The sequence below is a fragment of the Pezoporus wallicus genome, unplaced genomic scaffold, assembly GCF_028554395.1.
Source record: "Pezoporus wallicus isolate ANWC-B61680 ecotype Strahan unplaced genomic scaffold, APGP_CSIRO_Pwel_v1 contig_14027, whole genome shotgun sequence".
In the NCBI taxonomy this organism is placed as follows: domain Eukaryota; kingdom Metazoa; phylum Chordata; class Aves; order Psittaciformes; family Psittacidae; genus Pezoporus; species Pezoporus wallicus.
Window position 1 is genome coordinate 154,453 of NW_026640337.1, and position 24,901 is coordinate 179,353.

The following is a 24,901-nucleotide window of genomic DNA, read 5'->3' on the forward strand; positions in this document are numbered from 1 at the left end:
GCCTTGAGCACTGCCAGGGATGGGGCAGCCACAGCTTCCCTGGGCACCCTGTGCCACCCTCACGGTCCGGGGGCACGAGGGTGATGGGGAGGTCCCAAAGCCCCCCCGGGCGCAGGGGCGATGGGAGCCCAAGGCCTGTGCCCGGCGCGGGGCACAGAGGCGGTGCTGGGGGGGCCGCGGGGCGCCCCAGGCAGGGCCGAGCCGAGCGCCGGGGCCTTCCCCGCCCGTTCCCCCCGCTCCGCCCGCGGGTCCCGCGCAGGCGCGGCGCGGGGCGCGGGATGGCGGCGGCGGCGGGCGCCGTGCCCGCAGCGGGGCCGGTGGCGGGGCCGGGGGCGGACGCGGCGGGGCCGGGGGAGGAGGCGGCGGGGCCGGGGTGCCCGGGCCCGGCCCGCGGGGCGCGGCTGCCGCTGGCGCGGGTGAAGGCGCTGGTGAAAGCGGACCCGGACGTGAGCCTGGCGAGCCACGAGGCCGTGTTCGTGCTGGCGCGGGCCACGGTGAGGGGCGGTGGCACCGGCGCGGGGGCCCTGGGGGGCGGCGGGAGGCGGACAGGGGCGGGCCCCGGAGCTGCGGCTCCCCTGGGGCTCCTCTCCCGCCCCCGCGGACCCGGGCAGGGAGCGGGCAGAGCCCCGGCAGGGAGCGGGCAGGGAGCGGGGAGAGCTCCGGCAGGGAGCGGGCAGAGCCCGGGCAGGGAGCGGGCAAAGCCCCGGCAGAGCTCGGGCAGGGAGCGGGGAGAGCCCGGGCAGGGAGCGGGCAGAGCCCGGCAGGGAGCGGGCAGGCAGCGGGCAGAGCCCCGGAGGCGCGGGGCTCTCTGTGTCCGCAGAGCCCTGTGCCCGCTCAGGGGGTTTCCAGCCCCCTCTCCGCTGGCACGGGTTGGGTTTGAGTGCGCACCGGAGCAGGGTGCAGCAGAGCGGGGGTTCCTCCTTCGGGAGGGGTCTGCCATGGCACAGCCAGGGCTGCCTGTGGGGTGGCTTCGGCATCGTGTGGGTCGGCTCTGGCCTCCGGGCATCTGCTCCCCACAGCGGAGGTAACCGCGTGCGAGGGCGGCTCTGCTCAACCCATGCGTCTGCCGAGACCTTTCCTCCCGCAGGATGTGCCCAGGAGCACAGGGTGTAGCTGGGCTCCCAGAGCTCTGCAGTCTCCTCCCGTGCATCGCTGCCCAGCAGTGGCGTTTGTCGTTTTCAGACCCACTTGTTGGGAAAGGGGAGTTGTGAAGATGGAGATTCGGGTTCCTTCCTGCAGACCTGCGGGACCTTGCCTTGCCTCGGAATGTTCTCTCTTCGCTCTCTCGCCCCCGTGTGAAGCTGTCTTGTGTTTGTGTTGCAGGAGCTGTTTGTTGAGACCATCGCCAAAGATGCTTACGTGTACGCTCAGCAAGGAAAAAGGAAAACTCTGCAGAGAAAAGACCTGGGTATGAGAGATCATTCTGTTTTGTGCTTGGCAATGGATGCTCCCCCCTGTCCCAGTGTGATGGAGCAACCGTAGGTGCTTCTCTTTCTCTCCCATCTTCAGAGAAAGGAAAGCTTCTCTTCTACCAATGCTGATGGCAGTAATCTCACACACCAGCTCCAGACCAAGTCAGCCTCTTTGCAGTTGGTCACTGTAGTGCAGTGTGCTTCCGGCTGCTGCTGTCTGAAGCAGGTGCAGTGTGGGGTGGGTTTATCCATGTTAATTGGTTTCCATTTGCTTTGCAGATAACGCCATTGAAGCTATTGATGAATTTGCTTTTTTGGAAGGTGAGCTCCTACTTGGTTTCAATATTTTGCGTGATCTCCTTCATGGGGGGGAAAGAACTTCCTCGCTTACAGAGTCCTCTGTTTCCACACCTTTAATAATCAATAGTGTGAGTTGTTAGGCCCCTCTTGGAAAGGTGAAACACAACTGAAGTGGACCCTGAGACGTGCACCACTTTGTAGCTAGATTTGGGTTTACCTCATATGTGATTTGCTTAAACTGTAAGAAGTTCCTGCGTCTTCCTTTGGCAGCTGTGAACAAGGTCACAGCTGCACTGCTGAGGCCTGAGGCTGTATGTTTTAATACTCTTTTCATTTGTAGGTACTTTGGATTGAGCTGGACAGCGATGGAGCAGTAGAGAGATGGACACAGGGTGCCAAACAGGATGTTGAGAGTTCAAACATGGTTCTTAGAACTGAGAACCTGAAATGGCAGCCATCATATTTTGTATGAAGTTTAAGTCATTGTAAGCTCTTTATTTAAAATGCATCATTTTCTTAATTCCTTTTTCCATAACTTTCTGAGTCATTTCCTGGTGTCCTCCTGCCTGCGTGGGGGCTGCTCAGAGCTCTCACCAGGTCCCTGCAGCACCTGAGAGCTGTGAGTGGAGGGTGGCTAAGCTCCAACATGGGCAATGGTTTGCGATGGAACTGTGTTTAATTTGTACATGTCTGTTTCTTGGCCAAACACGATTCATTTCCTTTTAATACATATTTTTTGGTTGAAGAGCTGGTTTCTGATTTCCCCTCCGCGCTGCTGGGATGCAGGGATGGGGCTCCTGCAGCACTGGGGTGATGGGGTAGGTTTGTCAGGGTGCCTTCTAACAGTACTTTGCTTTTGTTGTTTCCGTACATGAAGCCCAGTACTTCGGGAGCTGTGTGAGCTCCAGGGAGATTGAGCTTTTTCTCACTGGTGTGCAGCTTCCAACAATTTCTGTGATTGCTGGACCTGTAGCCCTGCCCCCCCAACCCCAAAGCCCTATTTTGAATGCCAGAATGGTGTCACAGTAACAACCCAAGTGTCATTGGCACCTTGGAAAGGTCCTTAAGGCTCCTCCAGTCCCAATCCCTGCCACGGGCAGGGACCCCTTCCACTGGAGCAGCTTGCTCCAAGCCCCTGTGTCCAACCTGGCCTTGAGCACTGCCAGGGATGGGGCAGCCACAGCTTCTCTGGGCACCCTGTGCCAGCGCCTCAGCACCCTCACAGGGAAGAGCTTCTGCCTAAGAGCTCATCTCAGTCTCCCCTCTGGCAGGTTAAAGCCATTCCCCTTGGCCTGTCCCTACAGGCCCTTGTCCCAAGCCCCTCTCCAGGTTTCCTGCAGCCCCTTTAGGCACTGGAGCTGCTCTCAGGTCTCCCCTTCAGGAGCCTTCTCTTCTCCAGGCTGCCCCAGCCCAGCTCTCTCAGCCTGGCTCCAGAGCAGAGCTGCTCCAGGCCTCGCAGCAGCTCCGTGGCCTCCCTTGGCCTCAGTCATGCAGCAGGGAGGGAGCTCAGGGGGTGTTCATCCCTCCCTCTCAAAGCATCAGACAAGCTGATAAAAACTCTACCAAAAGCAGAGCACTAAAAAATGGAGTTTCCTTCCTGATGGTCTGAAATCTTTCATCTCGGCCCCAAGGATGTTTCAGAACCACTCAAAAATGGAAAATCCAAACTAAATCTTTCCAGGCAGGTCAAAACCTTCCACTGGGCTAATGCTGAACTGCTTTATCCTGGGCTGCCTTGGGAGCCCACACACAGCAGAACCCAAGTCACAGCGGTGAAGATGAGCGTTTGTATCAGAAGGGAAAGTTGTGGAAACAATCCTCCAGCACTGCTTGGTAGAATCAGCTCCTGGAATCTGCTGATGTCAGCTCAGTGGCATTTCTGCATTGAAACCATCTGGTTAAGGCCTCTCGGGCAGCTCCTGTGTGCAACAGCCGCTAGAGAGGGACAGAGACCTGGGCAAGTCCTCCTCTGAAGTGGGAAAGCAGCAAAGGGGCCTGAGCGTGAGGGGCTGGGGAAGCCACAGGGAGTGGAGGAGAAAACCACCCCACAGAAGGGCTCTGCTTGACGATGCTGGTCCATGTGGGAGGAGGCATCGGCTCCCCTGCACCCTGTGGCTTGTGTGCTGCAGCTGCAAGACACAGCAAGTGGAAAAGGGAATTAGGCAGCGAGAAGTGCTTGCTTCCAGAGGTGGGCAATCAGCATTTGCTGCCCAGACGTGGGACTGGAAGGTGCTGGCCGGAGCTGTTGTCCCCAGGGTTGGTTAATGGACTGTGGCTCATTCAGCGATAATGGCCCAGGGCTGGGAAATGTGGACTCAGCCCCAGCTTTGCCTCTGCCCTCGGGCAGGTCTCAGCACTTTCCTTCTGGATTTCCCCCTGGGAAGTGCGGCTGACACTTTCAGTGTCATGTTAAAGACTGGCAACGTCAGAGGATGTCTGGAGAAGGATGTTCAAGTCTCACCCAGAAACACCGGCTTCCAGAAATCGGGGGTCATTTTGTGCCCCCTTCTTAAGGCATCGCTGAGAAATTTCCTTTCAGAAAGTGCCTTTCCCTCTCCTGAAAACACCTCCTGGGACAAAATCTCCTCCAGCAGCTGAAGTAGCTGGGAGGGGGCAGGAAACTCCCACAACCAGTTTAAAGGCAGGACCCAAACACAAACCCTGAAGGACCTGCACCCAGGGGCTGGCACAGGGTAAGACAAGGTCCTGTTTAGAGACAAAGCCCAAGACTGACTTAGCCAAGCTTCTCACCCTCCATGGGTTTTAATCCTAATTCACTTGCTGAGGGAGAGAAAAGCAGAGATTGAGCAGATGGACTGAGCCAGGCAGCACAGCCTGTGCCCACTTCCTTCAGCTGGACAGGAGTTATTGCTGAGGAGCCTCTGCCTTCCCTCCCCAGCTCCTGAGCCCCTGTCTGGGCCAGCCAGGACCTGCCATGGAGGTGGTGTGTCCTGGCCTGGAGGTGACATGGCAGCAGGATGTGGGCCATGTCCACCCCAAGCCCCTCTTCACTCTGCATCTCTTCCTTAAGAATCAGACTATGTCGAATCCCAGAGAACAGGGGTTTTATCCTGGGAATTTGTCATGGTGTTAAAGCTTGAATAGGGAAAGTAAAGGCAAGGCAGGAACTGGTCCTGCAGCCCCAGAGCCGGTTCCACCCCTTGCCCTTGCACAGAAACACAGAATCCCAGATGATTTGGGTTGAAGGGACCTTAAAGCTCCTCCAGCCCCAACCCCTGCCATGAGCAGGGACACCTTCCACTGGAGCAGCTTGCTCCAAGCCCCTGTGTCCAACCTGGCCTTGAGCACTGCCAGGGATGGGGCAGCCACAGCTTCTCTGGGCACCCTGTGCCAGCGCCTCAGCACCCTCACAGGGAAGAGCTTCTGCCTAAGAGCTCATCTCAGTCTCCCCTCGGGCAGGTTAAAGCCATTCCCCTTGGCCTGTCCCTACAGGCCCTTGTCCCAAGCCCCTCTCCAGGTTTCCTGCAGCCCCTTTAGGCACTGGAGCTGCTCTCAGGTATCCCCTTCAGGAGCCTTCTCTTCTCCAGGCTGCCCCAGCCCAGCTGTCAGCCTAAAAGAAATGCTGGATGATCCCATGTGATGCTGTCCCAGCTCCCTGGTGTATCTGGAAAAAAGCGCTGCCGTGGATATTTCATGTTCCAAGACCTTTTTTTCTCCAAGCTAATGTGTAACAGCTCAGCCCCAAAGATGGGGCTTTCACAGGCTCAAGTGCAGGGTTCACTGTGTGCACCCAGAACAACCTCTTTGCCCTGTGCACTGAAACTGAGATGGAGGAATAAATCCTATTACTGAGGTCTTGCCCTGATGGAGGAATGAGCCCAGATTCCCACGTGGGGACCCTCACACAGGTAACAGCACTTCCCATGCTGGGTGTTGGATACTGGAGCGTGATGTTGTGTCTGTGCCCCACAGCAGACCCCCCAGGGAAGATGCTGCAGCTCCTCACATCGGATTTCTTTTGTGGTCCCTTGCAGATGAACTCACAATTACTTAATCCTCAAATACATCTTAAGCTCAGTTCAGCAGAGCCTCTGCTCCCTACCTCAAGGTACCTTTGTGCACAGGGACCTCGGATTCAAAACCCACTGCTGTGCCCCCCCAAATACTTCTGCTTCCAAGCTCTGCTGCCCTTTCCTGGGGCTGTAGGATCAGCTGGAGGATGCGGGGGTCCGAGGGTCCCCTGGGGTGTCCCACTGAGGTGCTGCAGGGGATATTCATGCCTTTGTTTTGCAAATCTCTGCAGGAAATGGGGGTAAGAAGGTGCTTGGGCAGCTGCTCCTCAGGGGATGCTGCTCGCTTAGGTAAGCACAGCTGCACACATCCAGAGGTGGGGCTGAGCTGCTCCCATTCCTCTCTGGGTGATCCATCCACTGCTCCCGGGGCAGGGTCTGGGAGGGTGACACAGGAGCACCCACAGCTCACCCTTGGGCTGTGCCTGTGTGGGGACAAGGCTGGAGCAGAGCAGCGCTTGCAGCAGTGCCACAGCAGCACGGTGGACAAAGTGTAACCTGAGGATGAGGATGAGGATGGTTGGATGGGGCTTGGAGCAAGCTGCTCTAGTGGAAGGTGTCCCTGCCCATGGCAGGGGCTGGAGCTGGAGGAGCCTTAAGGTCCCTTTCAACCCAAACCAGGCTGGGGTTCTGTGATTGTGTGATGCCCAGGTGGATGCCCCTTTCCCCAGGGCAGGCACTGGGTTTCTCTCTAACTCACAAGGCAGAGGGAAACGCCTGCTTTGGGCCGAGCTGCCTCCAGCACCGCAGCCCTCACTGATGCAGTGCCCTCTCCTTCAGAGGCACCAAGACCACGCTTGCACCACCCTGCCCCCCCAGCAGTGCAAGTGCAGGGGGAAGCAGGGCTGGAGAGCTGCAGGAGGGGGTCCTGCCAGACCCCCCAGACTGTCTGTGCTCTATGTAAATGTGACAAGGCCGTTCATGTGGGCTTTGTTGAATGAAGCTGTTTGAAACAGCTCCTGTAGAAGTGAAGCCTTCTCCAAAATGGTTTGCAGCTTGTAAAACAACGGGGGGGGGGGGGGGCAATGCAATTCGCAGCTCCTTGGGCTCTGCTGCGCAGCTCCAGGCCCCTCTGTCTGCCCCAGCATCCAGGGGATGCACTGGGATGTGGTGGGATGCAGCCATCTGGCATGGGCTGGGGGTGCACGCTTAGAGAGTGGGAAGCAGGAGTCAAAGAGGAGAGGAAAACGGTACAGAGGCAACGGTGGAGCAGGGAGTCATCTGTGGGCAACCCCAGTTAAACTGCAGGACATGCTGCTGAGCTGGGAAGCAGAGAGAAAGGATCCAGAGGTCAGGAAGAGTTTCCTCTCTCAGTTAACTCAAGCCTGCCGTTGCCTGTTCCGGATAATGAACATCCCTTTCACCTGCCAAGCATTGGGTTAGAATAAATCACAGACACCAACTGGGAAGTAGCCTTCAGGTTGTCTCCTGGTGTGCTGTCTTGGAGCCCTTCGGTGCTGCTCTGTCCCTACCTGCAGACAGACAGATGGACGGTGCTGGCTCTGCTCCTGCACCTTCCCTTCTCTGTGCCAGGCTTCTTACAGAGCCCACCCCCGTGGGCCTCATTCCCAGGTGGATTTCCTCTTCCCTATGGGATCTAACGGGCCTTTCTAATCCTGCTCTGTTTATCTGGTGCACTGGTGAGTACCATATAACAGGAATTCTTTCTGTTCAGTCACATGGGATTAAAAGAAGTGGCAAACGTAAGGAGAAGTGAGCCAGCACATCCACCCTCACCAGCCTGCTTCTCTGTGACTGGGGAATAAGGGCAAATGAATTGGCTTTTATCCCATCATCCATTTAAACAGCAATTTAGGTTCAGTTTGGTTCCTCCTGCTGGTGGGTTCCTGCCGCAGCCGCTGCTTCACTCACGGACACGCCATGGCATGGGGACACCGAGCCCCCCGCTGCTCCGGCAGTGGCAGGACAGGGATGGGGCAGGGCTGCTGTCTCTGCGGGGCTGCACTGCCCCAACAAAGGGCCTCTTGTTTGTCCCATTAGTGCCATCATTAAATACCCGTTAGTCTCCTGGGGAGAGCAAACGCAGCCCACCCAGGGCCTGGCAGAGGGGCTGCATGGCCCCAGACCCCCGGGTCCCCCCCACCAGCCCCGGGCTGAGTCACCTTCCCCTCCACTTGTGTACTGGGGCTAATTGGTGCGGAGCAGCCGGAGCCCAGCTTCACACCTTGTTAGCACGGCCATCAGCTCTCTTTGCCCTCCTGATTGCTCCAGCGCAGGTTTGACTCCAATCCATCTCTGCAGCCACTTATAAATGCAGCTCGGGGGAGGCAGAGGGGAGCGGCGCTGGGCAGGGGCAGCAGAGCCATGCTGGGGACCGTCCTGCTGCTGCTGGCGCTGGCCGAGCCGGCGTGCCCGAGCCCGGCCGGAGCCGAGAGCCGGAGAGCCGAGGCGCTGAAGAGGCTCCTGGAAGTCTTTGGCATGGAAGACCCCCCACCCCCCCCGGCTCACGTCAAGCAGCCGCCCCAGTACATGGTGGATCTGTTCAACACCGTCGCCAACGCGGATGGAGTCACCAAGAACCCCGACATCCTGGAGGGCAACACGGTCCGCAGCTTCCTGGACAAGAGTAAGGGTTGGGGGGTCCCTGCGGTGCCGGTGGGGCTGTGCTTTGTCTCTGCTCCTCAGCCCGGTCTCTCCTCCAGCCCAGAGCGAGGAGATGCGGTTCCTCTTCGTTCTCTCCAGCGTGGCCAGGAGCGAGAAGGTCCTGACGGCAGAGCTGCACCTCTTCCGCCTCTGGCCTAGGGTCACCGACGGCCCTAAAAGGCACCACTTGTGCCAGGTGAGGAGCGGTGGGATGGGGCAGGGAGGGGACGTGGGATGGGGACAGAATGAGGACGGGGGTGGAAGCTGCGGTGTGCCCCTGCCTGGACGTGGGGCTGCCACTGGCACGTCGCTGGGAATTCCTGTGACCAAGTGCCATCACAGTGCACATGACGGTTATTGACCATCACTCCAGCTCCTGCGTGCAGCAACCAAAGCACCCGTCGCTTCGCACAAACCCAAGCTGCCAATTCCCCCCCTCCTGTGTGCCCCAGTTCCTGTGCCCGGGATCTCTCCCTCGGGCAGTTTCTAACCCCCTTTGCTGCCTCCCCAGGTCAGCGTCTACCAAGTGCTGGAGAGGAGCGAGGCGGCCGCGCCGGCGGGCAGGAAGCTGCTGGCGGCCAGGCTGGTCCCGCTGCAGGGCTCGGGCTGGGAGGTCTTCGCCATCACCCAGGCTGTGAGTTGCTTGCCCTTGGTCGGGGGGGGGCACGACACACGGGCGGACAGAGGGGACCCTGGGGCTGGGTGCAGGAGCTTGTTTTAACCCTTTCCATCTCCCAGCAGCCCTTCAGGCTCCAATGCAATTCCCTGTCTGGAGTCTCTGCAGTCTCTGGGACGGGGGGTGGAGGGCAGACAAGAGCCCTGTAGGGATGCTGCATCCTGCCCCAGACACGTCCCACTGTTCACTAAGTGTTGGCTCCTGCCTCGATGTCCTTTGATCCCCAGCACAGCCCCTTCCCATGCCTGGGACGTGGAGTGTGGCCAATGCAGGGGGAATCAGTCTCAATTCACCCTCTTCATCGCTGACTGGGCAGCAGCTCTGCTGGCTGGGCACCAGCACGGAGCCTGTCCCAGTCTCTTGTGCCTCAGTGACACTGGTTTGGTCCCCCAGGTTCTCGACTGGACTGAAGATGAAAGCAGCAACCAGGGTTTGCTGGTGACAGTGCAGGGGCTGGGGGGCAGCCCCCTCGAGACCCCTCCGCTGCAGTTTGCATCTGGCAGGGACCACCACGAGAGCAAGAAGCCAATGTTGGTCCTGTTCACAGATGATGGGCGCCGGGGAGCATCTCCTGCCGTGTCTGGCTTCCCAGGTGGGTCTCACATGCCCCAGGTTGTCTCCCTTGGCCTGCCCCTACAGGCCCTTGTCCCAAGCCCCTCTCCAGCTTTCCTGCAGCCCCTTTAGGCACTGGAGCTGCTCTCAGGTCTCCCCTTAAGCAGCCTTCTCTTCTCCAGGCTGACCCAGCCCAGCTCTCTCAGCCTGTCAAATCCAAAGCTCCTTCTCCAGCCAGAGGGAGAGGCCATCTCCTTCCTGCTTTAGTCTGTGCAGATCTGGGCTTTGCTCACGCTGATGAGTGTGGCAGATGGGGCTGAGAGGTTGGGGCTGGAGGCAGGCTGTGACCAAAGGGCTGATCCTGCAGGAGGGGTGGGCAGTGGGGGCTGCCTCCCATGCTGGTGTGATGCTGATGGTATCGGGTGCTCCCTTCTGGCAGATTCTCAGCCTCAGACCCCCATTGTCCCCGCCAAGCTGTCGGTGCCGCGCAGCACGCGCTCGCTGGACCGGCTGCAGCCCTGCCAGAGGCACCCCTTGTCTGTGGACTTCGAGGAGATCGGATGGTCAGGCTGGATCATCTCCCCACGGGGGTACAACGCTTACCACTGCAAAGGCTCCTGCCCCTTCCCGCTGGGCGAGAACATGCGCCCGACCAACCACGCCACCGTGCAGTCCATCATCAACGCGCTCAAGCTGAGCGAGGGGGTGAGCAGCCCCTGCTGCGTGCCCGACAAGCTCTACTCCATCAACCTCCTCTACTTCGATGACGACGAGAACGTGGTCCTCAAGCAGTATGATGACATGGTGGCCGGGAGCTGCGGCTGCCATTGAGGCAGGAGGAGCAGGGAGGCGGAAACACCACCAGGGCAGAGGCTGCTCCTGCTCCCTCCAGAGCATCTCTGGGGATCTCTGTCCTGCAACACCCTCTAAAAGAGATGGGGTGAGCAAAGCAAGGGGGTGCCCGGCCCTGCCCCGGCTGCTGTCACCCACGGGAAGGCTCAGGACCGAGCTTGGATTAAATCAACCCAAAGGAGCTCGGCAGCCCTGGGGCAGCATCTCGGGGTGCAGATTTTGCCTCAGCAGAGGCCTCCCGCAGGCTGTACCATATGTATATAGCAAGAGCACTAATATATGAGAACCCGCCTGTACAGTGCCCTGTAAATGTCTGTACATTTCTGCATTGCTGACTTGTAAAATGAACCCAGAGGAACTATTAAAAGTGCTGTTTTCTGAGGAGAGCTTGTGGGACCTGCCTGCATGTGGCTGGAAGGGGGCGAGCAAACACCTCATGGGCATGGGGAGGAAGCAGATGGAGATTGAACCACTGCACAGCCAGCAATGGGAGGGTAGGGTGCTGACCCCCATTCCCTGGAAGCATCACACACTGCAATGGGGGACAGGAGCAGGGGTCCCCAAGGAGGTGGTGTGGGCACATGGAGGGATGCAGTGACAGGGGCTTGGGCTGTAACCTCGGGTCCCTCTGCCCCTCCCACCCAGGGAAAGGGTGACACCCCCCCCCCTACTGGGAGCCCATTGATGAGATATGGTCCCACCCCAGAGGGCAAATCTACCCCCTGTGCCCCACAGACCTGCTCCCCACTGCCCCTGATGTGCACACAGAGCAGAGCCAACTGCTGCATCCTGAGCACAGGCACATGTTCCAGCTCCTCTCCCAGTGCACCCACGGCCAGGCACTTCATCCCAAAACGAGCAAGTGGACACATCCCATGGGAGCCCTGTGGAGATGTCCCCTCTTCACCCCTGAGATACAAGCAGTTTATTGAACGACTGGCAATGGGAATGGGTTTGACCTGGTTTATTCAATGCCTGTTCCTGAGGGTGTTCTTGCTGCCGGATCTGCATCCCCAGAGTGCCCGCAGGTCCCATCAGAGAAGCAGCCTGAGCCAGGACAGTGCCCCCAGGGGAGGAACGTGGGTTTGGCTGGAAGGACGCACGGCTCTTCCTTGGGCCTTCAGCCGGATCCCTTCCGACCCAAACCAGTCTGGGATTCTACAAGTCGTGTGGCCACTGCCTTTGTATGTCCCACTCCACCCAGGGGCAGAGCCAGGACTGCACAAGGGCTTCATCTCATCCTGGTGCCCACTTCTGACATCCTCAGAAAGGTGGCAGTTCAGCCCCATGCATCCCGCTCCCCATGTCCTCAGGGTGCCCCATCCCCAGCCTATGGCACATAGAAAGCTGTCCATACAGCATGGTCTTTAGCTGCAGGACAGCAGAACCATGCTGGGGGAGGTCACACCACAGTCATGGCCACATGGGCAAGCTGGGGAGCTTCCCTAGGGGACAGGACGTGGTGGAGGGGGGCAGACTGGGTACCCCATGGGCTGGTGTCAGTGCTGGTGGCGGGGGTCATCCCTGCAGCATTCCGACAGCTTCCTCAGGACCCGCTCCTTCAAGCGGAGCCTCCTGGAGAGCTTCAGCGAGTGGCTGATCTCGTCCTCGTGGGCCTTCAGCTTGGCGTAGTAATCAGAGAACTTGTTGTAGAGGATGGAGATGGGCATCCCGTTGAGGATGATGCCAAAGGAGATGCAGCCAAACGCCACCATCCTGCCGAGCACCGTGTCAGGCACGGTGTCTCCGTAGCCCACAGTGGAGAGGCTGACCTGGGCGAGGGTGAGGAAGGGAAAGGATAAAATCCCACATGAGCAAGCCCTGCTGGGACCCACCTCCCCACTGCCCCTGGTGTCACCCGGGAATGGCGCTGCCCTTGGCCGTGCCTGCTCCAGCACCCAGCAGGCTGGGAGAGCCCAAGGAAGGGGCTGGATGAGACCCCACAGCAGAGACCAGAGACAACCCCCCCCCTCCATCCTCCTCTTCACATCGTCCCTTCAAAGCAGCAGGACGTCACCGAGCTCGACTTTCCCTGCAGTCAGACTGTCTGCTGGAGCTTCCTGCCCCCATGGAGAGGTGGCTCCAGCGCTTCCTGGCCAGGAGCTACCCAGTCCCACAGGAATGAAGCTTCCCAGACCCTTCCTCCATGGGAAGCAGAGGCACAGGCCAGGAATGAACCCGGAGGAGCTGTGTTTGGGTGCTGGGGCAGCAGGGCTGTGGGGACCTGGTGAAAACAGAGTGGTTTGGGCTTTGCTGGAGTCAGGATCAGCCCAGGGTTTAAATACTCAAAGCTGGTAACTTTGCCAAGTGGTTCTTGTACTTCCCCAAGGAATGTGAAGCAGGGAGCCTGGGGTGGCCGAGGGGATTGTAAGGGCAGAGGTGATCTGGAGGATCATTTGATCCGTAAATCAAAACGCCCTTTTAACCCCTGGCTCTCGACTGCTTTAAGCTGCTCCTCAGCTCAGAGCTAACCCCAGGTTACATCCCCCCCTGGCGCTAACCCACGCCTGGAGGTTCACAGGTCACCACCACCTCTGTCCCATCAACCACCCCAGCACCAGCAGTGGTGAATCCCTTGTGCCCTGGAGCAGTCCCTACCCACAGAACCCCACCACTCCCAGCCCCAGGAGGAGATGTCACACCTTACCGCTGCCCACCACCACGCGTAGGGGATACTGGTGAAGTTGGTGCCTGGGACATCGTGCTCTACCGAGTGCATGAGAGCAGAGAAGGTGAAGACCCCCATGGCGATGAAGAGGAAGAGGCAGCAAACCTGCTGGTAGCACTGGCGCATGGTGAAGCCGAAGGCCCGGAGGCCGGTGGAGTGACGCGCCAGCTTGAGGATGCGGAAGATCCTCATGAGCTTGATGAGCTTGAGGACCTTGCCCAGCTTGCCCACGTTCTCCATCTTGTGCAGCTCCTCATGGTAGAGCATGTCCCCTTCGTCCAGGCTTTCAAAGAGGATCTGGATGTAGAAGGGCAGGATGGCCACGAGGTCCACAGCATTGAACGCTGCCCGCAAGAAGTTCTTGAAGCTGGAGGAGGAGATGAGCCGCATGAGGTACTCGGAGGTGAAGAAGATGGCACAAATCATCTCCAGCTGCTCCATCCACACCTTCCCTGTCTTGTGTTTCATCTCCTCCACTGTGCTCAGTGTCATGCCCACGATGGAGATGAGCACAAAGATGCTCGACATGACAGCGATGATCTTGGCCGCGACAGAGGAGTACGGGTTCTCAATGAGGTTCCAGATCGTCTCCCGAAACCGACCCAGAAATTTGCCCTCAAACTGCTTCGCTGAGTCCAGGGGCTCCAGCTCTGCCTCCAGATCCTTCTGGATTTTCAGGTACTCGCTGAGCTCATCCTGCTTTTCCTCAAACAGGATCCGGCAGCAGCGCTGGGAGTATTTCAGATGGATTCCCCAGTACTCAATTTCCTCCATGAAGTTACTGGGGCACATCTCATCCATTATCCACAGGACCCCGCTGCGGTAGAAGTGGAAGATGTAGTGGAAAATGGAAGGATCTCTATCGAAGAAGTACTCGTTCTTCTGCACCGAGTAGTCATCACAGAGCTGCAGCTTCTTGGTAGGGTCTGTGTAACGGGCCAGCTTCCCGAGGCGGGTGACGGGGTACCGGGCCACGACGCTGTAAGCTATCTGGAACAACTTGCCACCCACATTAATGTTGAGCAAGAACTTGTTCCTCTGAAGGGGAGCCTTGCTTTTCTCCTGCTTTCTGTCCGTCATGTTCTGCATGGAGCTCCATTGCTTTACCAGGCTCTCCTGGGCAAAGGGGATGTGCACCTCCTCTTCCTCCAGCGTGCGGCCGCAGCCCCGGTGGTCCCCGAGCTTCAGGCTGGCAGAGAGACTCGCTCGCCTCATCCCCAGCTGCCTCATGGTGCCTGATCCCTGCTACAGGCCACGGGGCAGCAGCTCCAGCCCCATGGGAAGGCTCCCACCAGGCACACCCTGAGCGGGACAAGCGCTGTGGGCTCCAAGGAGCAGCACTGAGGGACACGGGCACCTGCCAGGCTCCCAAAGCCGATTGCTGCTCAGGCCGTGGGCTGCACTGGAGGAGTCAGAGGCAGCCAAGTGCCTGCTCCTTAAGACAGTAATGAGATTGAAGCCCTAGCCCTTTATGTAAGGAACTATTTCCAGCTCTGCACTTCTTTCCTCACTCTGTTCTTTCCACACTACCCTGTTTCTAAGGGGAACATCCCTTGAGAGCTAATCCTGAAAGACCTCCCTTGCCAGGCACAGGAAGGTGCAGACACACAGCATTTGCATCACCTTTGTACCCCTACAGGAGCTGCTGCTCTTGGCACCACTCATTCATTAAGCACTTAATGCTGCTGCCCTGGCTCCATCAGCAGCCCAGAGAAGGGAAATGGTTGCTCCCTCCCAGCTCAGCCTCAAACCTCCCCAGTGCAGGTTTACAGGGGAAGAGGTGAAGGAAGCATCTCACCCCCTGTACCTGAGCACATCCCCAGTGTGACAGGCTGCTTCTGCTCATCACAGCAGCCCCAGAACTCCAGCAAGTAGGGGCAGGAACACGGAATGGAACACTGGATTGTATGTGTGCAGTAAAAGTTCCCCTGATCTATAGGAACTGAAAAGGAAGAAATGCTTTGGATTTGCAAAGAAAAGGGGAAGCAACTTTAAATGGGCTGATCTTCGATGTCTTACCCTGGAACACAACCCTACCTCAGCATCACATTGATCCCCATGAACTGATCTAATTAAATACAGAGACCTGGAGCACAAAGCTGCTCCTGGGCTGAAAAGTAGCTCAGGCTCTGCTACTGAAGCCTCTGAGCCTGGGGATTAGGAGAACAAAAGTGCTCCTGGCACTGGAGAGAGAAAGGGAAATTGCTGTCACAAACTTGGCCCCAAGCTTTGGCACCAGAATCATAAAACTGCTTCTTTCAACCTTGAAACGCTCAGCTCAGGGATCAGGAAGCAAAATCTGTATGGTCTTGCTGTGGTGGGTGCTGGGTTTACCCACCAGCCTTGCTCCCCAGGCTCTGCTATGTTCTCTGCCCCAGAACAGCCGGTCCCAGCTCAGCGGCTCGAGCTAAGAGGATGATGTGGGCCAGGCTGGTGCCAGCTGACCTCTGCCACTTGGCACTTCCATCACCCTGTCCTGACGGGATTCCTGGAGCCTCTTCCCAACTGTAGGATTCGAGCAAATCCAAGAAAAATCCAAAATCCAGAGCTCATTAGTTTCAAGTTCTTTATTCTCCTGTGTCATTCACCAACAGCTATCTCCACTTACCCCTGTGGAAGCAGAAGCAAGGTGTGTGCACCTTTGCAAATGACCTCCTGGTACTAAGAACAGCAGCACTGTAATAACTCAGTACTCCATGCCACATCTAGAAGTTTCTCCCATGGGGTACAGCAGCACACACACACTACCCAGGGTGGAAGGCTCCTGCTCTAAGGCTGATGACTGGTGTCTGTTTGGCAAGCCAAGTTCTCACCTTTAAGGCACAGAGATCAGCAGCCAGGGCAGCAGCTTTCAATCCTTTGTGCACCCGTGCAAGGGGCTCGTGGTCAACATGGAGCTGGAGGCACTGCTCAGCAGTCTCCTGCCCCACTGTCAGTTCTCAGAAGCACACAGCACTGAGCTGCTTGGAAAGTGCAGCACGTGCCCCAAAGCACAGAAAAACAGTGAAAACCTCATGGAAACATAGAATGGTTTGGGTTGGAAGGGACCTCCTCCAGCTCCAACCCCTGCCATGGGCAGGGACCCCTTCCACTAGAGCAGCTTGCTCCAAGCCCCTGTGTCCAACCTGGCCTTGAACACTGCCAGGGATTGGGCACAGTTCTGTTCTGTGATGCACTGGCACAGGGTGCCCAGAGAAGCTGTGGCTGCCCCATCCCTGGCAGTGTTCAAGGCCAGGTTGGATGGGGCTTGGAGCAACCTGCTCTAGTGGAAGGTGTCCCTGCCTGTGGCAGGGGTTGGGGCTGGATGAGCTTTAAGGTACTTTTGAGCCCAAAACATTTGGTTTTAAACAGCGTTGGTCCCAGTACGGACCCTTGAGGGACACCACTCACATCAGAACAGTTTTAAGGAAGGCAACATTAACGGTTACAGAACAATATCCAGAGTTCAGCACTGGGGTGGAAAGTGTTTCTGCAGAGGTTCTTGCTGGAAGGGAGTGTGCTGAGAAGCTGCTGGCCCCACGCTGACTGGGGGTGGCAGCAGCAAAGCCAGAGCAGACAAGAAGTTTCCGACTTTCCCCCATGTGGCTGTCCTTTCAGTAAAGCTTCCTGAACATTGGACTGAGCACCATTAAAACAGTGCCACAAACATGGAGTACATGTTGGATCTGTGCAGTTAGTAAGTTCCTACTGAAATGGATAAGAAAGCCCCTGTTCCCTAGCAAAATCCAGGGGGGGAAATGGGGCAGGTGAAGAAAATCTCTTGGTTGGAAGTGGAACAGTTGAACAGCACCTAACACCTATCATTTCGTGGAGGATAAAACCTTTAGGTCCAAGGCCACTCTGGTGAGATCAGCATTAACAAACCCTGGAGGCAAGAGCAATGAAGACATTTCTACCAGCTTGTGTAAGGGGTGATTTCACAGCACCAGGGAAGGTCCTGTGCTATTTCCAGACCTAAAGTAGTCCCACAATCTAAAATCAATTTTCAAGGGGAGCATCCTTTGCTATTCCAGTGTAACAATTCAGACTTGACAGCTTATGGGTCCAATACAGCCAGCTGGAGGAAGACCAGGCTGGCCCCATCTCATCACCTCGTGGTACAGATCCCTGGTACAAGAACAGAAAAACACCTGGTTATTGACAGTCTCTGGGCAAAAAAACCCACCTGGTTTGACTTGTGTGGGCAAAGCGGAGGAAAACAACCCACATGAGATGAGTGTCTAAGCATGACTGCTCCCTGTCCTGGGCAGCAGAGGAAGGACATACCAGCACATCACTATCAAAAGACAGCACTTTCTCAGGTTAGGCAGCGTAACTGCCCATGCAGTCAAAGAAGAAAGGCTGAAACCCCAAGCATGTGGCTGACCAGCAGCAGGAAAAGCTGCCCCCAGAGAGGAAAGCTCTGGAGGCTGGAAACAGAGGGCACGAAAGCATTTCTCCCCTTCACACCCAGAGGATGTGGGGTGCAAGAAACTTACCCTTTAGGGAAATGAGCCCCTCTGGCTCTTGTCAGGCATTAGCCGTTCTCTGGATGCTTTTTCAGGACTGAAGATATCAGATCTGCTTTTTGCTTTGGATATGCCCCACACAGCAACAGAACCAACAGCTACCAGGACGCTCAGGAGCGCTAGAGAGGAGAGCGCACAAGCAGAGGACCACTCACTGTGCCTGGTCTGGACATCAGTTCTGGGTTCTGCTGCTCAGCAGTGTTAGCCATCAGGCTCAGAGCTGCACCTTCCCTCAAGGATAAGGCACAGAGAGAAATGAGTTAGTGCCAGATGACATGGAACGGCTTTTCCAAGAACACAGAACACTCAAGTCAGAGGAAAGGGTCTAAAGCCTCCCCCAACCCTCTGAGTCCTGATACAGGTCTGGAATTACTTGCATCAGGATGCTTAAATGATAGCCCCAGCCAGGACATGTGCAGCACTCAGAGATTCACATACCTGCAATAACCAAGATCCACAGGCGGTCTGGGCTGCTGGATGGTGCTGAGCCCTCAGGCACAGGCGTAGCCGAAGCCTCTGTAAGGAAAGAGCAAGAAGGCTTCCAACTCACTTCACAGGCATCATGCAAAGCTGCCCGCAGTCCAAACCTGGCCAAGTTCCCAGTTCACCTCAAAAGTTCCAATGGGCCTTTTTCAATGTAAGTAAAACCTTATCTGCCTGTACTGTGATTAAGCCACATCAGAGGAGAAAAAAAAGTCCTACTGGAAATACAGAACAGGGAAAGCTGGGAAGTTTCCCAGCTGTAGCTGCAGCATCCTTAACCTCTCCTCGTGGCCCCAGGCAGCCCCAGGCACAACTAAAACATAGCTCATCTCCCCCCCTACCAAGTGATGCAGGTACTGAGCACAAATCCAGTTTCTCATGCCTGCAATAATCCCCCCTCCTCTCCACACTCAGCTTCAGCTCCCAGCTGACACAGAAACCCCTGTGAAAAGGGAAGCTGGAGCCTTTCAAGCACCTCAGACACACAACAGTGCTGTGACCAAGGATGCTCCAGAGCAGACAGCGCTGGGGATGCAACACACCCTTTGGCTTGACAGAGACCAGCTCCCGCTGCTCTGACCCTGCCTGCACAGCCCTCGGGCGCTTCCCCCATCCTTCTCCTCGTATCTTCCCCAGAGGAGCGCCGAAGGACGGGCAGTGTCGCCGGTGGAAGGAAGCCGCCAGGCTCTGCTCTGCGGGAAGGTTCCTCAAGGGCGCTTCCTGAGGACACCCTGGCGGGGTTTAAACGAAGCTTCTACGGGAGGAAGCTCAAGGTGGGGCTGCGCCGATCCCCGGGGCTTCCTCCGGTCAGGTCAAGCCGTGACGGGCGCGGCTGCCACGGGAAGGGAAGGCTTCGGCGCGGTTCCCCGCTCCCCCCAACCCCTCCGGCCGCCCCCCGTACCTGCGCCGCCAGGGCTCGGCTCCGCCGGGGGCACCGTCCCGCAGCCCAGCTCGTCCTCTCCATCATCGCAGTCGGGGTGCCCGTCGCATCGCCACTCGACGGTCACGCAGGGGGCGTGGGGCGCGCACCGGAACCGCCCCGGGGGGCAGCGGGGCAGGGTCACTGCGGGGGGGGGGGAACGGGCGGACTGAGGGACCCTGCGGCGCACCGCGCTACGGGAGCCCGCGCGCGAGGGCGTCCGAACGCGACAGCCAATGAGCATGAAGGGCGTGCGCCGGCAGCCAATGAGGGCACGCGAGAGAGACAGCGCGCCCGCACCCCGCCGCCCTCCCTCGTCCCCTCACCGTTGTGCGGCGGCAGCGGCGGCGGCAGCGGCGGCAGCACCGGCCACACCGGGGGCAGGAGGGACAGGAGCGGCAGCACCAGGGACAAGAGCGGGAGCACCGGGAGCCGCGCCATGACGCGGGCCCACCGCTGCGCTGCGGCACCACCCGCTGCCTCCGCACCGCTATAAGGCTGTCCGTGCGCTGCACTGAGCATGCGCACTGGAATGACCTCCACCAACGGGGGGCCGGCGGGGCGGGGCGAGGCCCCGGCCGCCCCCCGGCGGGAGCAGGCCCCGTCCCGCTTCTCTCGGGATACCGGAGGGGCAGCGCCCCCGCCCGCCGCGGCGCAATGGAGAACAGCGCCCGCAGCACCGCTTGTCCTTGGAGGGGCTGGAGCTCAGTGCCCAGCGCCTGCAGGGAGGGTGGCTCCGTGCCCGGGACACTGGGCGCTTGGGTAAGTGCAGTGCAGGCACCTAACTCATGCCTCTTACAACAAATCCAACCACCGTGGAATGGTTTGGGCTGAAGGGACCTTAAAGCTCCTCCAGCTCCACGGCAGGGACCCCTTCCACTGGAGCAGCTTGCTCCAAGCCCCTGTGTCCAACCTGGCCTTGAACACTGCCAGGGATGGGGCAGCCACAGCTTCTCTGGGCACCCTGTGCCAGCACCTCAGCACCTTCACAGAGAAGAGCTTCTGCCTAAGAGCTCATCTCAGTCTCCCTCTAGCAGGTTAAAGCACTCCTCCTCACCCAGGGCACATTTTATCCTGTGCTGTCCTTGAGCTGTGTCTCAGCTGTAGCTCTAACCCACACTCAGCTTTGTGCTCCTGTGTCCCCAAGAAAGCCCTACACCCCAAACAGTATTAAAGAGCAGTAATTCAGGTAATTCAAACAGAACAGCCAACAAGAGGTGTGGAGGGTGATCACAACTTTAAATACGTTTATTATTCATGCAGCATCAGTGCTGGGACAAGTCCTGTGCAGTATTACTGAAGCAAAACCCAGCACAACTCCCGTCAGGAAGCTGCTCTGGAACGACCGGGGGTCTGTATATCCAATCTCACCGCATTTATCACTCACAAATAGGGCTGGTCTTTTGAGATTTCCCACTTCTTCAGGGGTGCTCCTGGCGTCACTGGCTTTTTCTCAGCTGTTGCCACTGCAGAGCCTGAACTGAAGACGAGGGTGTGAAGGTCAGACTTGGATTCGATCAGAACTGGTTTCGTTATTGCTAAAGAGGATCATTACATCAACTCCCAGCCCTCGCTTATTCACGAGATAAAGACATAGGCGTTCTCCTGCCAGGCTGGGAGTCCTGGCACTGGAAGAGCTTTGCGCTTCTGGTGCCAGTAACGCAGACTCAACCTCGCTCAGGCCCCAGCGCTGCGGCACCGTGTCCAACCTACCCGCCAGCCTGCGCCCCCGCGGCGAGGCTTTTCTGGGCAGCCACCACCACGATGGGCGGGAAGGCCTCCCGCCGCCCGTCCCGCAGGCAGTAGTAGTTATTGGCGAGCTTGTGGCTGGGCCCCACCGGCAGCCGGGGCGGCGGCTGGGTTCTAAGGCAAAGAACGGGCGCGGAGCGTCAGGCAGGCGGGGAGCCGCAGCGCGCACCCCCGCGGCCCGGCCCGCCCCGGCGGCACCTCTTGGCGATCTCCGTGTAGCGCAGCGGCAGCTTGGCCTGGATGTTCCGCTGCAAGGCAGAGGCGACAGCGTCTCACGCCGTGCCGCGGGCCGCTGCCCTGTGCCGGGGCCTCGGCGCGGCCGGGAGCGCAGGGGCCGGGGCCGGGACCGGGACCCGCCGAGCCCCCGCGGCCCGGGCCGCGCTTACCCCCGCCAGGAAGTTCCGCAGGCGCTGGACGATGCTGGTGGCCGTCGCCATCGTGGCCGCGGTGAAGGACGGGGGGGGCAGGCACGGGAGATGCCGGGAGCGCGCGCGGGGCACGCTGGGTCTCGCGAGGCTTGGCGCCGCACATAAAGGCCGTGAGGGGGAGCTCCCCCTCTTCCTGCCCTCAGCGGAGCCGCCATGGACACGAGTCGGGTGCAGCCCATCAAGTTGGCCAGGGTGGGCCGGCGGCGAGCGGAGCGGAACGGAACGGGGCTGGGGGCGAGCGGAGCGGAACGGGGCTGGGGGCGAGCGGAGCGGAGCGGAACGGGGCTGGGGGCGAGCGGAGCGGAGCGGGGCTGGGGGCGAGCGGAGCGGGGCTGGGGGCGAGCGGAGCGGAGCGGGGCTGGGGGCGAGCGGAACGGAGCGGGGCTGGGGGCGAGCGGAGCGGGGCTGGGGGCGAGCGGAGCGGGTTGGCCGGGTGTGAGGGCGGGCCTCGGTGCGAGTGAGGACGGGAGCGAAAGTGGAGCTGAGCGGGGCCTGGCGTGAATGGGCCCGGAGGAGAGAGGGGGCCTGGAAGGGGCGAGCGGGTCTGGGTCTGGGGGCTGTGAGAGTGGGGCCAACGTCTGGCCTGGGCTTGTGAGTGGGACCAAGGCCGGGGTGGGCTGCGGCTCTGTGCTGATTCTCTGCTCTCTGCCCCTAGGTGACCAAGGTGCTGGGCCGGACCGGTTCCCAGGGGCAGTGCACACAGGTGAGGGGGCCAGGACAGGTTGGGGCTGTCTCGAGCGGGGCCATCTCACACTGGGCTGACCCCTTCTGTTCCCGCAGGTGCGTGTGGAGTTCATGGATGACACGAGCCGCTCCATCATCCGCAACGTCAAGGGGCCGGTGCGGGAGGGTGATGTCCTTACGCTGCTGGAGTCAGAGCGTGAGGCCCGGCGGCTGCGCTGAGCTGGTGAGTATGGGGCTACCAGTGAGCCTGGTGCTGCCCATTTTGAATCAGTGGCCTCCCACTGCTGTCTGAACCAACGTGGCCTCCATTGTTCTGTTCCAGGTGATGAAGGCTGATGGCATGTGCTTGGGGCGGCCGGTTGCCATCTGCTTGGCCAGATGCAGGTCAGGGATGGAGAGGAGTGTGGCAGTTCTGTTGCTTCAATAAAGGTCTCGCTTACTCAGTGTGTGAGTGCTCCATTGGCCTCGGTATTTATGCATGCACTTCTTGTTGCTGGGTCCAGCAGTGGAACAGAAGCACAGCCTGCTTATTTCTGGGGTTACCCATGCTGCCTTTATTGTCCTATTACTCTGTTTTTTGTACTTTTATTAACCTGTCACAACAAAAATAACTGTTTTGGTTGCAGCAACCTGAGTCCCCATTTTTCTGGTAAGAATTCTGCATATAGCCAGTAAAGTGGCACTGCTGAACTTACTGGCCTTCTGTGGAATTTAAATACAAGTTCAAAGTCAGCTTTCAGAGAACAGCTGGCTGCTTTTACCCTTCTGTCCTCAGTAAGCAGTTCTATAAATATACCTATTTGCTGTCTTTCCTGGCAATCACTCACAGAGAGAGTGCTTGTCTCCTCTTAGAGGAGTTGGCAAGTCAGTCTCGCTTAACGTTCGTCCTCAGTTTTCCCTTCCAGCAAGAAGTCAGCTAGAAAGATTTATTGGTATCTATTAAATGAAGTAAAAATAAGGCTCAAAGGATGAGGAATGAGCCTGAAAACTGTTAAGGTCTGAGGGCTGTTTTTTAAGTGCTGATGCTTTCCATCTGATAGTAGAGTGATACTGGTTTGTGATGTGCTTGAACCCAGTCAAGTCTGCAGCTCCTGATCGTGTGGTCTCTGCTGGGAGTGTTCATCCTTCAATGTCCTGAACTTAGATTAAGGCACCTCAAGAGTAGGGGGGATTGAAGGTTTCAGTACCTGGAGCTCAGGAGAGCACTCCTGGAATAGGTGTTTGAATTGCTGCACTTGGCAGACAGCGAAGGTTGCTGTTGGGGCTGGTAAAAGAGTGGTTGATTGGTTTTGTTTTCCTCCTGCTGGTGTTGGTTGTGCCCTGGTCAGCTCGTGGGCAGCCTAAGGAGGATGTGCTCTGGGGAAAGCCCCTGTTGATACGTGCTTGTGTTGTTGCTTGATCTAGTTCTTGATTCTTTGGTAGTGGTTCAGTTTCAGGGCATCAGCTGAGTCCGTGTTCCCTTGGTTCATGTGATACCTGAGTTTACTTTTGCTGCTGTTTGTTCCCTGCACAGCTTTAGCAGTGATCTGGTGCTGACTGTGCTGAGTGACCAAGCAGGAGGCTTCAGCTGCGAGTTGGTTGCCAGACAGATGTCAACTTGTGATGGGGGTGGCTCAGAGCAGTTGAAGCCCTTCCCAAATATCCCTGTGGGGTCAGCGTGGTCCTTGGCCACGTGAGGAGGGAGGTGACTTTGCACCCCCACTCAAACTGATGATGATAATGCAGCTTAATGTCAAAGCACCAGGGGGAACCAAGGGTAGTAAAGGGCTACATCTGGTTCTAGCATCCTGCTTGGTCCTGAGGAGTGAAACAGGACAGAAGATGCCATGACCCAAAAGGATATTTTGGGTGAAAATAAACTGACTGATGCATGTAAGCAGTCCATAAACTTGCAGGGAAGGAATGGGAATGGGAGGGCTGTGCCAGGCTGTCCCTCTGCTGAAGGGTTTTGTCTTGAGGCAAAGACTGCTGCTGGGTCACTGCAAGATTCCAAAATAATTTTACTCAAAACTTTTATTTGTGTCTTAAAAATAGTCATCAGTATGAAAGTATCAGTAACCAAACCTGTGAGACCGAAGCAGTGAGTACAGAATACATCCAGAGTAGTGCAGAGGGAGGCTGTGAGCGCTGTGTGTTAACTTCAGTGCAAAGCTGAGCCAGGCCCGTTGCCAGCACAGCGGCGTGTCAACTGGAACCAGTTTTCCTGGGAGCATTTCCCAGCTCAGAGCACAGCTCAGACCAGGTCTGGGGGAGCGAGAGTGATGCTGGGGAGCCAAGGAGCAGAAATTGGAGCTGTGACATGGCACCATGTGAAGGATTCAGAGCAGAGCCAGCTTCACATGCAGAACCCTTTTCCTCTTCACTCCCAGTCCTTAGTGCTTTCCTTGTCTGTTCCCACCCTGCCTGGCACAGACACTCGTGCACACATCCTCTGACATTCGTGTCCATCTCTACAGCTTCCTCTCAACTCTTCTTGCCCATCGTTTTTTTTTTCCTGGAACAACATGAGCTGCTCTTGTCCCCTTTGGGAAGGGAAGTGGGCAGAGAGGCTTGGTTGGGGCTCTGCCTGCCTTCACAGTAAGTGGCTTCTGACTATCTCTGTCCTGGGAGGAGGTCCCTGTTCCCTGTGTGGGGTATCTTAAATGTCCCTAAATGCATTTATGACTCAGCCCCCTCCTGTCAGCTCGGTGGCAACCCTAGGTGCTCAGTGCTTCTGCACATCAAATCACTAAGTGCTTTCTTGTTCAACTCCATCCTTTGATTAAGCAATATAATACTTTTTGCTTTGTGTGCATGTGCTAGGGGAAAAGATAATCAGATTTCAGCCCGGAAAGGAAAGGCCAGAAGAGAAAGAGCAGTATTTCAGTCTGGAATTGCTCCCAGGCCATGTCCAAGGCAGCACTGACCATTGGGCTTGTGTCTTGTGGCTGCTGAGCTTCTTCCTGCTGGCAGTGTGCAGCACAGCAGCGCCCAGCAGCCCTGCTCCTTGTCACCAGCAGTACTCCTCCCCAGAGCTGCCAGGAAACAGGAACCAT

General features: G+C 57.8%; 7 protein-coding genes across 7 annotated transcripts in view; 4 read left to right on the forward strand and 3 right to left on the reverse strand.

The window, feature by feature from the left end:
• Positions 1 to 24,901, forward strand: part of RAB11B (RAB11B, member RAS oncogene family) — a 125,714-nt gene that overhangs the window by 45,793 nt on the left and 55,020 nt on the right. The window lies entirely within an intron of this gene.
• On the forward strand, positions 84 to 2,220 carry POLE4 (DNA polymerase epsilon 4, accessory subunit). The gene is made up of 4 exons (XM_057418790.1): positions 84 to 494; positions 1,324 to 1,408; positions 1,692 to 1,733; positions 2,053 to 2,220. The coding sequence occupies exons 1-4, from the start codon at positions 84 to 86 to the stop codon at positions 2,064 to 2,066; spliced, it is 552 nt and encodes a 183-aa protein (XP_057274773.1). The 3' UTR covers positions 2,067 to 2,220.
• On the forward strand, positions 7,703 to 10,563 carry LOC130604314 (bone morphogenetic protein 2-like). Its single transcript, XM_057418751.1, has 5 exons — positions 7,703 to 8,330; positions 8,407 to 8,543; positions 8,859 to 8,981; positions 9,417 to 9,615; positions 10,015 to 10,563. Exons 1-5 carry the CDS (start codon positions 8,069 to 8,071, stop codon positions 10,404 to 10,406), a joined length of 1,113 nt encoding a protein of 370 aa, XP_057274734.1. The 5' UTR covers positions 7,703 to 8,068; the 3' UTR covers positions 10,407 to 10,563.
• LOC130604306 (potassium voltage-gated channel subfamily V member 2-like) lies at positions 11,924 to 14,331 on the reverse strand. The gene is made up of 2 exons (XM_057418737.1): positions 13,075 to 14,331; positions 11,924 to 12,199 (listed from the first exon to the last, which is right to left on the reverse strand). Exons 1-2 carry the CDS (start codon positions 14,323 to 14,325, stop codon positions 11,927 to 11,929), a joined length of 1,524 nt encoding a protein of 507 aa, XP_057274720.1. The 5' UTR covers positions 14,326 to 14,331; the 3' UTR covers positions 11,924 to 11,926.
• Positions 16,981 to 19,446, reverse strand: CD320 (CD320 molecule). The gene is given in 5 exon segments (XM_057418791.1): positions 16,981 to 17,202; positions 17,574 to 17,722; positions 18,042 to 18,119; positions 18,988 to 19,149; positions 19,332 to 19,446. Coding segments are annotated over 5 exon segments (633 nt in total). The 3' UTR covers positions 16,981 to 17,073.
• On the reverse strand, positions 20,226 to 21,268 carry NDUFA7 (NADH:ubiquinone oxidoreductase subunit A7). Its single transcript, XM_057418777.1, has 4 exons — positions 21,141 to 21,268; positions 20,953 to 21,002; positions 20,719 to 20,868; positions 20,226 to 20,485 (listed from the first exon to the last, which is right to left on the reverse strand). The coding sequence occupies exons 1-4, from the start codon at positions 21,189 to 21,191 to the stop codon at positions 20,389 to 20,391; spliced, it is 348 nt and encodes a 115-aa protein (XP_057274760.1). The 5' UTR covers positions 21,192 to 21,268; the 3' UTR covers positions 20,226 to 20,388.
• On the forward strand, positions 21,240 to 22,312 carry RPS28 (ribosomal protein S28). Its single transcript, XM_057418779.1, has 4 exons — positions 21,240 to 21,374; positions 21,838 to 21,885; positions 21,963 to 22,089; positions 22,189 to 22,312. Exons 1-3 carry the CDS (start codon positions 21,336 to 21,338, stop codon positions 22,083 to 22,085), a joined length of 210 nt encoding a protein of 69 aa, XP_057274762.1. The 5' UTR covers positions 21,240 to 21,335; the 3' UTR covers positions 22,086 to 22,089; positions 22,189 to 22,312.